Below are 17,687 nucleotides of genomic sequence, written 5' to 3'. Positions count from 1 at the left end.
ACTGTGCAGGGTCATGTTGACACAATTATGATCTTGTGTCAAGTTTAATTTTGATCCTTGTTCCTAACTCTGTAGCGAGTGAGAATCGGGCAGAAAAAGGCTGGTTTATTTTCAGAATCCACACATGGAGCTGAGGTTGCCAGATTAATTTTCTGGGGCAGGGGTTGGGTAGTATTTGTGTATCTCTGCTCCAGATTTAGGGGTTGTAAATAAGACATATCTACCCAGCCACCAACTTTGTGGTTAACAAAGTATCTTTTTGGGTATATTCAGTTTTCTCCAACTTGAGTGTCAGAGGCTTGAGTTCTCAAAGTTTGGATGTCTGTTTGCAAATTTAACAGAGCCAGTATGTAATTGTAGACCACAGATGATAAATCAAATAGTCTGCGCCAGCACTGAAAAACTGACAGCATTTCACAGTTTCTACTCTATGTATTACATGTCTGTGTTGCAGCTTCTCTTCATTTTACAAGATTTGAAAATACTCATGGCTCTGCAAATAAACAATAAGGTAGATCATTTGACAACGTGCTTAATTTGTAGCCTTTTGTTTCAAGATGTGTTTGTTCATTTTCGTTGATAACTGCCATTTTGTGCTGGTTTATATATTTTAACCACTGGGATGTCGCTGTTGCATTTCATGAGAGCTGTATCTTAACTTGTTTACTCTGTCAAACTCTCATTTGACAATGGCACTGATTCTACGAGGAAAGTTTATGCTAATTTATGCCAATTTATATAAACTATTGGTGAGTATAATGTAAAGTATAGTAGGCATTCCACAACATGGTACCGAGCCACATTAGATGCTCTGGAAGGCCAGCACTTGCCTGTAGGCCTCATGTACTCTGTAGATCCAACTTTTGCAGAAATTACAAATGTAAGTCTCTTAGGGTATGTCTCTATGAGCTTGGCACATCTAACCACTGGGATTTTTGCCCATTCTTCAAAGTAAAACTGTTCCAGCTCCTTATATTTGGATGGGTTTAGCTCGTATACAGCAGTCTTTAAGATTTTCAGTTAGATTGAGGTTTGGTCTTTTACAAGACCAATCCAACTCATTTCAACATTTCCCCGTTAATCACTTGAGTTTAGCAGTATGTGTAGGGTCATTGTCCTGCTGGAAGATAAACCTCTGTCCCAGTCTCAAATCTTTAAAAGACTAAAACAGGCTTTCCTTAAGAATGTCCTTGTAGTTTGCACCATCCGTCATTCCCTGACTAGTTTCCCAGTCCCTACTGAATAAAAAATCAGGGGTTCTTCGGGTGATGAGAAGTGTTGGGTTTGCTCCAGACTTTCCTTGATGGCCAAAAAGTTTAATTTTAGTCTCGTCTGACCAGTGGCCTTCTTCCATATGTTTGGGGAGTCTCTCACATGCCTTTTGGTTCAATCTGAACATGCTTTCTTATTTTTTTCTATGGGCAAATAGCTTTTTTTTTCTGGCCACTCTTCCATAAAGCCCAGCTTTGTGGAGTGTACATCTTATAGTGGTTCTATGGACTGAGCTTTCCAGCATCTTTGGGGTAACTTTAGGGGTTTTGTTTGTGTTGCCTTTCTGATTAATAACCACCTTGCCTGGTCTGTACATTTTGGTGGCTAGCCCTCTTTTAACAGGTTTGTTGTGGTGCCACATTCTTTCCATTTTGTGAAAATGGATTTAATGGTGCTCTTTGGGATTTTCAAAGATTTTAATATTTGCTTACAACCCAACACTGATTCGGATTCCACCATTCCTTGGTCCCCATGGTGTCGCTTGCTTGGTGGGACCTGTTGATTAGTGGTTTTGCATTCTAGGGCCTTTCAAAACAGGTGTATTTATACTGAGCTTGTGTGACACAGATGGACCATATTTTTTAATTTGATTTTTTAATATGTTTTTTTCTCATTTTTTTTATTAATTGCCCCCAAAAAAATCTTTTTAAGCTATACTTAATGCAAAAAATAAAAAATAAAAATAGGAAAATGCTAAAGAGGGGTGAATAATTTGCAAGCTATTGCACATCACAGTACCAATGGCAAAGGACACCATTGGTTTATCTCTTCCCATTTTCACATATGAACAATGGAGACTATCAGAACAGGACACACTTTACTGTGTAAGCCTTTTTGCTTAAGACGTGCTTATACAGGGAAAAATTTTAGGGAGGTTATGTAGGGGAGGGTCTGTCCAAAGGAGGCAAGACATGATGTGAAAAAGCACGTCAAGAATGTCTTGATATCAACACCACACGTGTTTAAACATATCCACAATCACAACAAGTATGTGAAAACACACAGGTCAGCCGAAAAGAGTGTGAAGCAGCAAATATTACCAAAACACTCACTCGCAGTAAATGCTTCATAGGATTAACAGACACATTCAGACTTTGCTTCACTCCACGCTCTCCTGGAGATAGCACTTTGGGGCTGACTTGAAAATCAAGACGTCTGGAGCGAATGCTGAAGACATTTGTGTCCTCACATGCCACCTCTACAGTGTAAGTGTGAAAACTGCTTCGGAGATTCTACCTGCTCTGAGAGATGACTATTTAATGCCTCGGAAAGAGAGAAGATTAATCTGCTCATCTTATGCAGCTCACTGTATAGCTGCTCGGTTCTCACCGCTCCTTATAAGGATCATCTTCCTGCTCAGCATCTAATCTCTGTAAACAGATATCTTCAATGCACAGTATGAAACTAAGATACAAGATATTTAAGTTTGTTTTTAGCCGGAGGAGGATCGATTACTCTTGTTGCAGCAGGAGGAAAAGAGACAGTCACGTTGGCTAAAATCCAAGTTTTGAAAACAAACAGCTCTTGTCTGATGACTACTGAGCTTTTTGGTAGCTTTTTTTAAATTCATCTGCATTCAAACAATGACCGTGGTGGAGATCAGGAAGTGTCTGGCCAATTATCTTTAATCACATATGTCTGCTGGCTACACCTGAAGCCCTGAAACATTGACTGTTGGCCCCAGAGGCTTAATCAGCAGATGATAGCCGATGCGCTCTCAGATTGCTCAACACTAATCAGCCAACAGACCAAGTTAGGGACTGGAAGATAAACACACAGGGGGGCATTTAGCAGCTAGCAAGCCCACCATTTATCTCAGGAATTGGTAGAAACCAAAAACAGAGCTGCAGAACCTTACTACTGAAATCAGGACTGCAATAAGTGCACAAAAAAAAATTCTTACAAAAATACATGACTCGACCTTGTTGAATAGGAACATGTGTAATTGTTCTGTCTGCTGAATGCCCCTCATGACTTTTTGATCCCCTTTCACAGAGACAATACTAAGGACATGATAGAATTGTTTGAATGTGTTCATAATGAGGCAGAATTTATTTAATTAAAGATGGTTCACAGTGTGCTCATCAGTCCAGGACAAAAGCAGAAAAAAGGAAAAAAAGGAAAGAGGCATTGTCTGCACATTGAAATGTACAAATTCTCAAAGGTGTAATAAGCAATATTATCCCTGCCTCTACTTTTAGGGTAATTTGTGAGGCAATCTCCATTTCCGTGGTACAGAGATTTTCTTTTACATGAATGTTTGCCTGACAAAGACTGTGAGGGCCAATATTCATTATGTGGGTAATGATAAGTCTTTCATCCTTTAAGGGACATCTATCTAACATGTTAATTGGACTAATTAGACAAAATACAGTACGCACAAGGGAGCAAAAATTATTTCCTTAGTCACTGTCTGAATTAACTAAATTAGAACATGTAAACAAGCAGTTCATTTGGATGAAAAAACCTCCAAAGGGTTGCTTACTTTTGCATATAACAGTGCGATGTTGGAGCTTACATAGAAAATGAACGATATTATTTGGCGTACGTCTGTCTTCTGGCTGTACTGAAAGACAGAAAGAATAAAAATGAGAGCTTGTGAGTTAAAGTTCAAGCCCTTTATAGCAGGAGACGTGTGTGCTCATCTCTCCTGCTGCGTGGATGCATGTGGGACTGAACCTATGTGTTCGTGTTTTTGTGTATCTGAGAGAGAAAGAGATAGAGAGATTATGCTGGAAGCCAAATGAGGGAATGAGCGCATGAAAGAGGGAGAGGAAGAGAGAAAGAAATTGGGTCAGTGATCTGCATAGTGATGTATTAAGTTGACATCACGTTACTCACCTCTTTGCTTTGCTATCTTTTTTTCTACTCCTGTTAAAAATAATTTCAGTTTTTATTCATCCTTCCTTTTCTATATGGCAAACTAATTCATTTCATCTTGCCTATCAATAAATGACACCTTCCATTCTTCCAGTCCCTTTCCTTCTATATCTGATTTCATTGCCCTCAAATCATCAGTTTATTGCATTATGACAAAGTTCATATAGGCATCTACAAAAGCTAGTAATCATTGAAGTGCATGCAGTTCCAGATTGATTAACTTTCAAACAGTCAGCTCATAATAAAGAAATAGAACTTATGTTTGATCTTGCGCCAGTTTGTGGATTTTTGCCTGAACCTTCGCTGTGACTCCTGCATTCTCTGAAGTAAAGGATTGTGTCTTTGTGGTCAGAATGGCGATTAACTGTCTGCCTCGTAGTTTGTGAAATTGGGAGGGAAGGAGAAGGGATACAGCCAGGGGCAGGGTGGGGGTTGCAGATCAAGCGAGAGGGCAGAGGCCTTGCACTCTCATTGGCTGCTGTAATCAGGTGGCTTTGAGGATGAGGAGGATGAGGGTAGAGTTGCTGGAGCTTGTTTCGTCAGCGATGAGAGGCTTTGTAGCAAAGTCATGTTTCATGTCAGAGCCACATCTGGTAATGTACAGCTGTGACATAAATTATGAAAGAAGTTATATTCCCATCTCCTTCTCTGTTGTTGTCCTCCTTTCGTTTTCCTCATTCTCTACCATCATCTTGTGCTTATATACATTATGCCACCGTTCAGCCTGCATCTGTCTTTGTCCATCCAGCTCCATGTCCCCATCTGTGATCTCTCAACACGTTTTCACGTCTCTTCGTCTCTTTTTTCCCTCCTCACACCTGTTTGATAGCTGAGTGAGCTCTCAGAGACAAGTGAGAACATAGAAAGTCTTTTATCTGTTTATTCCTCCCCTCTTACGCATCTTACCTTTTTATTTTCTCCTCCCACGCTGCCCCACGACCGTCTACAATACACACATGCAACCACACACTCTTTATTCAGCATGTCAAGCTGAAGATGCACTACATCTTCTTGACAAGGTTATATAAATAAGGCCAGAGGTTCACTCCCACTGACCACAAGGACCAGACACACACATACTATTTCATCCTCCAACTCCAAGAGCACTTTAAAGCTGTTTAAAAACACATGAGAGGGTCCTTATTTTAAGCTGCTGCTTCTGGTGGTATCAGCTGTGCCATTTACACAATCTAAAGTACAAGGGATTGTGTATGAAAGTATGAAGTGCAAAAACCCTACACAGAGCTTAAAGACAAAGTGACCCCGTTTTGAACGATGCAACCTTTAGTGGACATGGCCTTAGGCGCTAACACACACCCACACGCAGAGTGTGAAAATGGCAGCAGACCAGCCTGCAGGCTATATTCCCGCTCAGAATGAGCACTCGAGGTTGATGTGTCAGTCACCTCAGCTTCAGCTTTCCAGCAGCTGACAGTAACAATTGGTACTTTTCATTGGTTTTTTACTCTAAAAACACATCAGTTCAGAATAACAGCCTGCAGACTCATTAATAATTCATGACAGATATGAATGCAGCTACAAAAGATACACATATTTATTATGCAAATGCATTCTTTTAAATGCATTTATGTTGTGAGCACATCATCAACAGATTATGTATAAGAATATTGTCAAAAGAGAAGTTATGGTATTGTGTTAATAAGCTTAATGTGTGACTGATCATTTAAAATGATCTTATATGTAAATAGAGTCTTATTAACCATTTGTTATTTATAGTTTGTATATTGATCATATTGAATGCAGGAACCCTGAAATATCATTATCAATTCTTGCTAATCATAGTATTAAGACATTTTCTGACTTCTTAAAATAAATAGATAATTTAGTTTAAAAAAAATTCATCTTACTATATTATGACTTCATTTTGTTTACATAAAATTTACTTTGTGTCAGAAAAAGTTTCATGAGGATAACAAGTTTAGATCTATGAAAATAATTCAAAGTTGTTTGAAATTTTACAAGATAAATCTTAACGAAATCTCTGCATTACGAGCAAACCCTTGATTTATGAAAAAAAATCAGGGTTTGCTGAAAATGGTTGTTTATCGAATGGGATATCCAAATTTCACTCTTGTTAAACATCTGGCTCGTATGTGACAGTGAAATGCAGTTGAAAGCCCAAAGAAGAGCATGAATTAACTTCTACGCCTGAGAGGCCATAACTCAGTTGAGACTGAAAAATGTTAAAGAAGTGGTTTGACATTTTCAGAAATATTTCTATTCTTTTGTTGGTTGAAAGAGTTGTCATCACTCTGCCACTCTTTGTAAGGAACATAAAAAACAGCCATGAGCAGATAGTTTGATCAGCCTGGCTCAAAGAAGGGGGAACAGCAAGCCTGAAACTGTTCCAAGTGGACTAAATCTGCTTGTCAGCTCCTCTCCAACTAACAAATTAACTCATTTGATCCTTTCTTTAATGTGGACACAGGGGGTTGCAGCTGTTTCCTCGTTTCCAGTCTGCTGAGTTGACCTGGTTAAGCTAGAATGTTCATACTTTGTGAGAAAGTCTTAATACAGTATGTGCAACTGCACTCTGTTAATATGGGCCGTTTCCCCTGTAAACACAAGTAAATGATAGTGCCGAGCAAAGCCAACAACACACAAAGGACTACCAAGTTGAACTTTTGAACCAAAGAGAACCACAAGCCAAGCTGAAATTGCCACTTAACTCCAAACCAGTTACTGCTGGTTTTATTCTGGACCGAACTGACCAAAGCAATAAAAAAAATAAGAGACTACATAAAAGAATATGGTGACTTCTGAACTGAGCATGACTAAAACCATTTCAAGGCTATTCCACCAAAAAAATAAAGCCTTATGTGGGATGAAGTGCCATGATGAATGCCAGATGTTTCCTCATTCATTTATGCTTCTTTCTTTACTCCTTGCATTTCCTTTTTGTACATGAATGTGTGCAAGGAAACAGAAATCACGCTCAAAGTTGACAAAACCATATCATCTGAGGGTCCTCTCTGTGTTTTTGAGTTTTACATGGAAATTATGATGTTCGAACTTTCCATTTCTACATCAGTAGCTTAGTGACAAGACAGCAATGATGAAACAGGAATGACTTGGTTGAAAGCTCTAGAGCAGGTAAGAGTAAGGGGACCTTGAGACATATTGTTTCTTCAGCTGCTGTTCTGATGCCCCAGCTCACAGTAACTCCTTTCAAATTGGTTTCAGCCTGGCAGTAATATTTTACTTTGAGGCTTAATTTTATGACTCAGAGCTTTGGGTGGCATTCTCTTTTTTGTTTTTGCTCTGCATACTTCTCAGTTCTTCAGCAACAACTGTAGCATTTCATCGCTTAAAAATCCTGCAGACAGTGATTTCCTAATGTGATTCTGGATTGTGAATATCCTTGAACATCCTTGTGCCTCTTCTTGTCTCTCTGCAGCCTGTCCTGTTGGCTATTTCAAGTCCTTTTCTGGCTCTGTTCCCTGCACTGTGTGCCCACCCAACAGCAGAACCAGCCAGGAGGGATCGACTGCGTGTGAATGTCGCAGCGGCTTTTATCGGGCAGCCGATGATGCCAACTCCTCTGCCTGCACAAGTGAGCTTCGTGTGTTTGTTTGTTTATGCCCAGCTCTCTGGGAGGTGTGTAAGGGGCCCCAGTGGAGTCATTTATCATTGACTCAATCTGTGAGAGCAGAGTCACTTAGTCACTGATATAAATCCTTTTTTTATAATGGAAAATCTTGTTTAAATTGCACCTCCAAAAAAGAAAAGCTTTTAAGTATTAAGTTTGAGTGCTCATTTGACTTGAACTGCCTCACTGCCAAACTATTTTTTCCATCACTTTTATATGAATGAATGACTTTGCCAGCACGCAGCTTCTCTCATATCTTAAACATTTCAGCAGATGCTTCAATCTATGTGTCTACTCCTTACATTATACATGTCAAACCCCTCCCATTGCCGTTCTGTCTATCCTCAGCTCCTCCATCTGCTCCTGTCTCTCTGACCTGGGAGTACGAGAGCGGCGATGGTGGGGTGTCCTTAAGGTGGCGCCCCCCAGTGGACATGGGAGGTCGTAGTGAAGTGTGGTACGGGGTGGTGTGTCGCATCTGCCCCTCGCCCAGCTTCAACAACCCAGCGGCGTGCTCCTGGTGTGGAGAAGGGGTCACCTTCAGCCCCTCCCAGACCAACCTGAAACGAACCAAAGTCACCCTCAACAACCTGCTAACTAGAGTCACTTATCTCATACAGGTGCTGTGGAAAAAACAATAATGATGTTATTGTGAGTCTTGTAATATTGCCTTTCAGAGCTGGACTTGAGGTTTTACTATTAAACTATTTTAAAATTCACATTTTGCCGTTCTGGGTTCCTGTTTGGTTTTGCCACCAGACATTTCTGTAAATGGTGAGTCATCTTCATCTTTCTCAGAGGTTGGACGCAGAACATCTGAGCTGTATTACTTCATAAGCTCCGCATCACCAAATACACACATTTATTATTTAGCCTGGCATAGCCCAACTAAACCCTTGCTTGTTTTTTTAATCATAATGGGCATATATTTCCAGTTTACTTGTATATGTTGATCTGTGATGGGAAATCCTGTCTGTGTTTCTCATGCATGTCATGAATATCGGTTGAAAAAGGCTCTAAAAGTCACAACCGTGTGTTCTTCATATTGACAGGTGCAAGCCATAAATGAGGTGTCAGCTTTGAGTCCTTTTCCATCTCGATACACAAGCATCAATTTCACCACCAGCCAGTCAGGTGAGAACCAGAAAGAGAAGGTGACAAAGATTAGTTGTATGAGGAGGAGATCCTCTGATGATGTTTGTGTCGGTACTATGTTTTTCTGTGAGGGGGTTCCTGCCCCCGTCTCTCTTTCAATCTCTCGTCTCCATCTTTTCTGTTCCTGCTCTCTGAACAGGAGGTTGCTCGAGGTTACAGTATCCCGTCAGATCTCATTATATTCACAGTGGAGAAAGAAAGGGACAAATGAGAGATGGGAAGACAAAGAGACAGACAGAAAGAAAGATCAAAGCAAATGAGTGGGGAGAGGAGAGGAGAATGGGGCATTGTGCAGACCAAGTGCATCATTATACAGCTTTCCAAGAAACCAATCACAATAAAGAAGTGCTTCAATTAGTTTTATTACCTAAAATCTTCTTGTATCTGCTCCCAGAATTTATTGATTAGATGACTGAAATGTTCCCTTTAACTGGAGTAGCCTTCTAGCGCAGTGACAGTAACAAGATTTGACTTGGCACTCAATAAAAACTCACTTTTAGGCTCTAACAAACATCCCCTACAGCTTCTGTAACACTGCCCCCATGTGGTTACTTTTACTTCAGTACAGCTCCACTGTTAGATAGTTATGGATGATCAGTTACCTCTTGTCTCCCTCAGTTCCTAGTACAGTTCCTATGATGCACCAGCTGAGCCGTGCTCCAGACTCCATCACTCTCTCGTGGCCTCAGCCGGACCGGCCCAACGGAGACATCCTGGAGTACCAACTCAGATACTATGACAAGGCACGTGCGCACACAAACACATTTCACCAAGCATGTTCATCATACTTGTACTGATAGAAAAGAAATCGTCAAATTGATAACTAGAGTCACTTAAAGTATTTGATCTGTGTCCTTCAGGGCTCAGACGTGGACAGTGCATTCACTGTGTACAGTGAGACCAACACAGTGACCGTCAACTCTCTGATTCCCGGCTCCATCTACGCCTTCCAGATCAGAGCTCGAAATGAACGAGGCTACGGCCCCTACAGCAACACCATCTACTTCACAACACTGCCTCTGGGTACAACACAATACACAATACCAGTGAAATCTGTGTGAATCAAAGAGCATTGATACACAGCTAAACTTTATATTTCAAGAGAAAATGGAAAAGAGTGAGTGAAAAGTTTATTCATGAGAACAAGACATCAGTGAGATCAGCTTGTGAACAGTGAAAACTCTAACTTATGAATTAATCATTGGCTAAAAGTAGCGTGACATAGAAATAGGAAAAGGTATTAACAATGCACATTTTAAAGCAAATTCATGTAGACTTAAATGTTATGCAGCTAGAACATTGTGCTGAATACAGCTCGAAGTACAAGAGCAGCTCTTTTAACTGGGTTTTTATGCTTCATTGTCCTTCTTTTCCAAATCTAAATTAGTGTTGACAGATGTGAGTTCACTGTTCAGTAGATCATGCTGAATCTTAAACGACATAGTGATGCCACCTGTGGTGAGTCTGACAGATGGAAAGAATTGATTTTAAGCAAACAATACCTGTGCTGAGAGGGGGTACCTGATGATGTTGAACTGCTGTTTACACTATTTTAGTTTTTAAGGCCAGAGGATCACTCACCAGAATATTTTCCCATTCATTTAGCTAAGTTAAGAGACAACTGGAAACAGGGATCGGATACCTTCGGGGCTCAGTTTTCTTGACAGAGGAGGCCACTATAAAGTCACAGTTTTAGCATTTCCAGTTTTAACTTCTGCATTTCATTATTTCTCTTTATTTATTTTACTTTACTGTCTTTGACTTTACCACCCAACACACTTTGGATGCTGCCACTGCAACTTCAAAGGCAGCGCACAAACTCTCCAGCTATCAGCTTGTTTACTCTATTTTCATTGAAGCCTTTGAGTAGGATGTTAGAATATGCTGATGCTTTGGTGGGGTGAATCATATCAATTACTAATCTTCCTTCAATGCAAAAAAAGGCAAGTTGGGGTGGTAGAGTTGAAAATGTTCATTAGGAGTGAGCAGGATGGACACGGTCAGAAATTAGTGTAACAGAGGGACCTGTAGAGACAAAAGGAGGAGCGAGACTGAAATGGTTTGGATATTTGCAGAGGAGGAATAGTGTATGTAAAGGATGAAAGATGTTGAAGATGGAGCTGCTGCCAGGAAGGAAGAAAAAGAGAATGGAATGAGATGGAGAAAGATGTTTAGCTTCAGCGACCCCTGAAAGGAGCAACAGAAAGAAGAAGTCTACATGCAACGCAACAATAACACAAAATGTTATAGATATCACATTTAAGCAGCTTTTAAAGGCATGCATGTACCAACACTTTCAAGGATGTTCATGAAACTGTCACCAAGCTGTCATGATTCAAGTCCTGGGACACAAATTTCTCTTTTATGTTTAAAAACTGCTTTGTTACAGTTAGGAAAACATCACTGCTGCATTAAACCATGATACTAACTCAATGTACCACATAAAAGAATGAGTACTGAGACTGAGAACAATCTGACTTTCCCTCAGAAGAACATTCACAGCAGATCCAGAACCGACTTCCTCTGCTAGTGGGCTCGGTGATGGGTGGAGCAGCATTTCTCCTTGTTGTGGCGGCGATTGTGGTCGTGGTTGTATTTCGCAGGTAGGTCCTCTGAACATACATGTCGTCTTGCATTACAAGTGTTATTTTAATTAAGTGGAAATTAACACACTTTTCATCCACATGGCAGCAAAAGGAGAGAGAGTCCATACAGTGACAGGCTTCAGAGGTACATCAGTAACCGGGGTAAGAATATTCATTTGAACGAATTTGAATCTAGTTTGAATTGAACTCTGTTAAATTAGTTTTTTATTCAATGCAAATTAGATATTTGTTTTGCCCTAACAGGGCTACACATTGTAGATGACTTGGAAAAACAACTGTCTCCACCATGAGACATAAAACGAGAAAGGAAATTATCAGATATGTAAAACATCCATAACTGGGGCACAAAACATCCACAAACAAATGGAAAATTATTTTCTTTTTAAAAATGGGACGAGAAACAGCCAAGAACAGATAAAAAGAAAAGACTAAGGTCCAATTTCAGACAAATGAGACACAAAATGAACTAATTAGAAGGCAGAACAACTACAAAGAGCTGCAGGAAGGCTACAGATAAATGCAGATAATTAAAACTGGACTGAAAGAGTGACACAAAACAAACAGTCAGTAAGAGACAGAACAAAAAAACCCCACCTAAATATGAAAAAAAAAATCAGCTGGAGATGCAAAACTACCACAAGTTGTATATTTATGGCTTGTGGTTGTTTGGTCTCTTGCAGTCTTGCGTTTTACTCCTCTGCTCCATAATCTGTCTGTAATATTTTTCTAAATGAATAAAACTAGCATTTACTCTTATATTCATTAGTGAATCTTTTCTCTGTTGTAGAAAGGGATCTTTCTGTTGTACAGTGAAACATAATCTTGATGCTGTGTCATTGAAATAAATCTATGATGTAAGAGCTGAAGGGCTTCAAAACCCCAGAATTTGATCTAAAGAATTGCTTTCTTTTCCAGGTGGGGTAAAGTATTACGTGGACCCATCTACATATGAGGACCCAAGTGAGGCAGTTAAAGAATTTGCCCGTGAGATAGATCCCTCTCACCTTAAGATTGAGGAGGTGATTGGTGCAGGTAGGCCTGATTTGCTACTCTATTAAAACATTTCTGTAGTCATGTCAACTCGCCGTAACTGGTTCCACTGCCTCTCCTCTCCAGCCCAGTTCGGTGAGGTTTCTCGTGGCCGCTACCGCCCTGTGGGCCGCAGGGAGGTGTTGGTGGCTGTAAAGACTCTACGCTGGGGGGCGTCTGACAGAGAAAAGGGGATCTTCCTTAGTGAAGCTGGAGTCCTTGGACAGTTTGACCACCCAAATGTGCTGAAGTTAGAGGGTGTTGTTACCGGAAGTCCTCCAGAGAGGATCATCACTGAGTTCATGGAGAATGGACCCCTTGATTCCTTCCTCAGGGTGAGAAAACATCACACGCTGCAGTTGTCTTGTATTTCTGGCTCTCTGTGATTCCAATGTGTAACACCACATTAGAACTCAAAAACTCCGTTCTACTTCCTCCATCCTGTCATCTACAGGAGAATGAAGGCCAGTTCAGTGTCCTCCAGCTTGTCGGAATGCTCAGGGGAGTCGGAGCAGGGATGCGTTACCTCTCTGAAAGAAACTTTGTTCATCGAGACCTGGCAGCCAGAAACGTGTTGGTCAATTCCAATCTGGTCTGCAAAGTGTCGGACTTCGGCCTTTCCAGACTCATGAGGGGCCTGGACCACAACATACCTACATACACCGCCTCTCTGGTGCGTTCACAGAAGTGGAGCTCCTTTGGTTTTGTTTCTGTTATCACTGCTTCAAAGTGTCAAGGTTTGTCAGAGGTAAATATTTTACTGGGCTCTGTTGTCATCCATCAGGGCAGTAAGATTCCTGTGAGGTGGACAGCACCAGAAGCTTTTCAGCATCGCAAGTTCAGCTCAGTCAGTGATGTGTGGAGCTTTGGCATACTGATGTGGGAAGTGATGTCCTATGGAGAGCGCCCATACTGGGACATGAGTAATCAAGAGGTGAAGAGGAATATTACCTGAGGAGAAGAATTTATAATCAATTAGAGATGGAAAGGCACTCAAATCCTTAATCACAAGTGTTACTATAAATTGAATAGAGTGTGATAATGTGTCATTAAAAATCAAAGTGGCCTCAAGGTTAAGACTCTAATCACTAACTACAAGGACCTTTGTTGCATCTCTCTGTACCATCCTCTGCTGAGCAAAGGCACGAAAACGTACCAGTAGAAAATACGTTCAGTTTTGTATTAGTTATATTACAGCCTCCCTGAACATTAGAGTCGTATGCAATTCTTCTTGAAAAGACAGCAATAGGCAGAAACAACTTTACATACAGTAAACAATATCATGTACAAATATTTTTTACTTGTAGAGCAATTAAAATGCTATTACAGGAAAGCCTACAATAGCTTCACATCTACACGTCGCTTGAATATTTGAATAAATGTGGCTCTTTTCGCCATCTCCTTGCATATTTTAATCATTCTCAAAATGCCAAACTGCTTAAATTTACATAATTTTCCCTGAGTCACTCTTACAAGCTCTCATACTCAGTGACCTTTTATGGAAGCCAGTTACACAAGATCTGCTCTACTTAAATCTAACACCTTCCTCTCTGTGTCTTCAGGTGATGAAAGCAGTAGCAGATCAGTACCGGTTGCCCGCCCCCCACAACTGCCCCCCTGCCCTCCACTCACTAATGCTTCAATGCTGGCAGGCCGAACGGGGGGACCGGCCAGGCTTCGACTCGCTCCTGTCCTCCTTGGATCGCCTGATCAGGCACCCTGCCTCCCTCAAGGCGGAGCCGACTCGGTGAGTGGGCAGCTTCTGCCAAATGCTGCTACAAAACACATAGAAGACAGTAGGTGGTGGAAAATCTGCTGCAGTTACAGATTCCCATGCTGTCGTTTTTTGACATTTTCAGAAGCTGCTCACAGCCACTGCTTAGCCCCACCCCAACAGACTTATCGTCAGTGGCCACAGTCAGTGACTGGCTGAAGGTGCTGAGGATGGAGAGATATCAGGAAGAATTTGACCGAGCTCACCTGGACACATTAGACAGAGTCAGCAGACTCACTATGGAGTGAGTATAGCTGCTAGTTACTATGTGTGTTTTTTAAATTTATCTGAAAAGTGCAAACTCTATTTACACAAAGGGTGAGAAGTTTTCCTAAATCCAACAAATACTTAATTTTATACTTAGTTTTAACTGATATATAAAGACAAAAGTACAAAGGTTTTACTTTCCGTGTCTTCTCTGACTAATTTAAGATTATTTAGAAAATTTCAACGTATTTCTAGATTGTAATGCACTATTACACAAAAACCAGTTGGGAAAGGTCATCTTTGCATTTGCATTACATCACTCTTTCCTTAAAGTAGACTTTTTAATCATTTCAGAAGTAATTGTGCTAATTATTTGAACTTTGCAAGAGGAATTTGTGGCCGTTCTTGTTGACTCCAGCTGCTCAAAAGATCTGGCCTGCAGTCAGGCCAGTTAAACACATGGTTGGTGTGTCTATAAAGCTTCTCCATTGTAAGAAAGGCTTCACCATATATAAAAAATGTATGATTTTTGCAGAATCAGCATGCACAATATCAATACCACAGAGCCATTTTGACCTGAAATTGAACAAGCACATGTGTGTTAATGAAGGCAACATTAGACTTTTTGAGGAAGTTCTACAACTATCCAGCACTCACAGGTGCAGAGGTGGAATACTGCTCTCATTTATTCACCTTAGATTAACACTATAGCCTATATTTAAAGTCAAATCGTCATTGCAATAGTCAACAAGATATCGCATGTTTTCCTGATATCATGTAGCCTGGTTGTAAGTCGAGCGGAATGACCTCTGGCATGATGCGGTTAAAATGGCCTCGGACCTCCCAGGCAAAGACCTTGACGTCAGCATAAGTCACTGCAAAATTCCAATACACGCTTCTGCATTAACGGTATCATCACACGTAATCAATGTGTGTCAGGGACACTGATGCACTAATAGCATCGCATGCTCTGGCATTTGCAGCTTTCACTAATAACAGCTTGGATGGTCTCTCTCTCTTCTTTGGTAGAACCAGTCATCAGTTTTTCCCAAAAGCAACTGAAATGTGGACTCATCTGACCACAGAATATGCGTCCGAGGTCTTTATGTCCATCCAAGATGAGCTCTTGTCCAGAGAACTCTGGATGCAGCAGTGAACTGCGTTGAGTGAAAATCGTTAGATTGATTATGATCGCATGACAGTTTCTCATGTAGCGGCCTGAGGGCTCAAGGGTCACATGCCCCCAACATTGATTTCTGTCTTTGTTTTTTATGCACTGACTCTTTTCACATGTATATTACACACTGTATATGTTGAAAGTTTCTTGCTAACTTGCATCGTAAAATATTTTTGTTTGGCTCACATTCCATCCTTGCTTGGAAAGACTAAACCTTTGGTAGATACACCTTGTATATCCAATTCTGACACACTCATCTTTCACCAATTAATCTACTGATTGCAGAAGCTTCCAGGATCCAGATCTGCTCAGAAACAACATTTTAATGCTGAAACCAAGAAACCAGTGAAAATTATTCACAAGTGAAACGGCACTGTAGTGTCAACCAAGTTAATTTAGTTTTGATCTACATAAAATGGTTGTGACATGAAGTGCTGTTATCTGAACTCTTCCACAGAGATGTCCAGGATCTCGGCGTGAACCTGTTGGGACACCAGAGGAAGATTGTCAGCGCAGCCCAGCAGCTCAATGCCCATCTCATGCAGGGGCAGGTGGAGGTCTGACATCCACCCGTGGTCCAATCTGTGCCATGGATTTTTAACATTTTCACAATCCTCTGCTTGTTGCGTCGGGTTTCTGCAACACTTTTATATTTACAGAGCACATTTAAAGAGTCAGAGTCAGCTAACAGTGCCACTCTGTACTGTATGTTCTGATAAGACTGACACTGCTACCAGAAAGGGTGAAGAAAGAGACTCCCAGCCACTCACTCCAGACACATAACAGAAGAGATGCACCATGGGAGCTGCAGTTCAGGTAGAAGTGAGGTTAGGAGATTGCTGAAAAAGAGGACTTTAAAGATTTTGTTGTGTTTTTTTTCACCATATTTCACTTTAATGTTGTTTGCTTTCCTCTCTCCACACCTGCAGTGTTGTCCTTCAGCCCTTCTTCCACTGCTCTCCCTCATTTCCCCATCCTCACTTAGTTCAATAAAACTGTAAAAAAAAAAAAAAAGAAACATTTTTGTTAAAATGCTCAAAGAGATCTTTCCTCACAAAGAATTGCGTGAAGACAATCAAGGCCTTCTTTTCATTTTTGGACTTTGTAAAGTTATGTCACTTCTTCTCTACTTAAACTGCTTAGTTACCTGGCAGTCTATGGTGGTCTAATGAGAATGATTTGATCTCAGAAAATTGTATTGTTTATTTAGCGTGATGTGAACCCTTAGGTTGGACATAAGCCACTGCCATTAAACTGGAAAATTCTAACAAAGAGCTGCTTTTATACAAACTGTAAGCCAGGTTTCTTCCCTCTGTGAAAGTCATATCGAGGGTCTGCAAGCAGCCCCATTTGTACAGTTCACTCTCACTGCAGAGCACCTCAGTGAAAGCAGAACTCATAATGTAAATTTTCACTGCAAACACAAACATCTGTCTGTGACGAAAACCAACAGCACCCACCTTTATGTGTACATTTCGCACTTCACCTCTTTGATTGCCTGAGAAAAGACACTGTGTCATCGAAGCGTTGTGAATCTGTGAAATGGAAAAGATGGACAAAATCTGATCTGATTTACACTTGAAGGAAGGAAGCGAAATGCTCTGTAAGTACGTACCCGTGTGTCTGTAACGTGTGCGCTGTACATGACGCTGTGTGCGAGTGTGCGTGCGTGCGGGTGTGTGTGTTTGAGACAAGTGTGTCAGGCTACACACATAACTAGCTGTTTACTTGTGTGAGTGTTCACCGCTATTCTGTAATCGTTCAAATTTGTAAAATAAATATGATTTTATTTAAGAACTGGCATTATTCTTGTTTTTCTATCTGCCATCTCTTATAAACAGTTTACAAAACTGTCCCCAAAAAGTTGGGACGTTCTCTGTAAGATAAAAGTAAAAACAACATACAGTATTTAATTCAATGTAGCACAAATACAACATACCAGATGATGACACTGAGTTGGGTAATGTTTACCTTGTT

General features: G+C 40.7%; 1 protein-coding gene across 2 annotated transcripts in view; it reads left to right on the top strand.

Moving 5' to 3' along the window:
* Positions 1–17,507, top strand: part of ephb6 (eph receptor B6) — a 45,221-nt gene extending 27,714 nt beyond the window's left edge. Inside the window, exons 6-19 of one of the 2 annotated variants that reach the window (XM_072394067.1) lie at positions 7,571–7,726; positions 8,111–8,382; positions 8,815–8,896; positions 9,536–9,660; positions 9,778–9,940; positions 11,409–11,520; positions 11,609–11,664; positions 12,439–12,555; positions 12,640–12,887; positions 13,007–13,225; positions 13,337–13,486; positions 14,115–14,299; positions 14,412–14,570; positions 16,168–17,507. In XM_072394067.1, the coding sequence (XP_072250168.1) occupies positions 7,571–7,726; positions 8,111–8,382; positions 8,815–8,896; positions 9,536–9,660; positions 9,778–9,940; positions 11,409–11,520; positions 11,609–11,664; positions 12,439–12,555; positions 12,640–12,887; positions 13,007–13,225; positions 13,337–13,486; positions 14,115–14,299; positions 14,412–14,570; positions 16,168–16,273 (2,150 nt within the window). In that variant the 3' untranslated portion in view covers positions 16,274–17,507. Of the gene's footprint in view, positions 1–7,570; positions 7,727–8,110; positions 8,383–8,814; positions 8,897–9,535; positions 9,661–9,777; positions 9,941–11,405; positions 11,521–11,608; positions 11,665–12,438; positions 12,556–12,639; positions 12,888–13,006; positions 13,226–13,336; positions 13,487–14,114; positions 14,300–14,411; positions 14,571–16,167 lie in introns of both variants that reach the window. The other variant, XM_072394066.1, reaches the window with a different exon arrangement.
* Positions 17,508–17,687: the final 180 nt, after the last annotated feature.

This window comes from Leuresthes tenuis, unplaced genomic scaffold (genome assembly GCF_036924035.1).
Source record: "Leuresthes tenuis unplaced genomic scaffold, fLeuTen1.0.hap1 SCAF_10, whole genome shotgun sequence".
Taxonomy (NCBI): Eukaryota; Metazoa; Chordata; class Actinopteri; order Atheriniformes; family Atherinopsidae; genus Leuresthes; species Leuresthes tenuis.
Note: the sequence above shows the minus strand (reverse complement) of the source record. Positions and strands in the feature narration are given on the sequence as shown.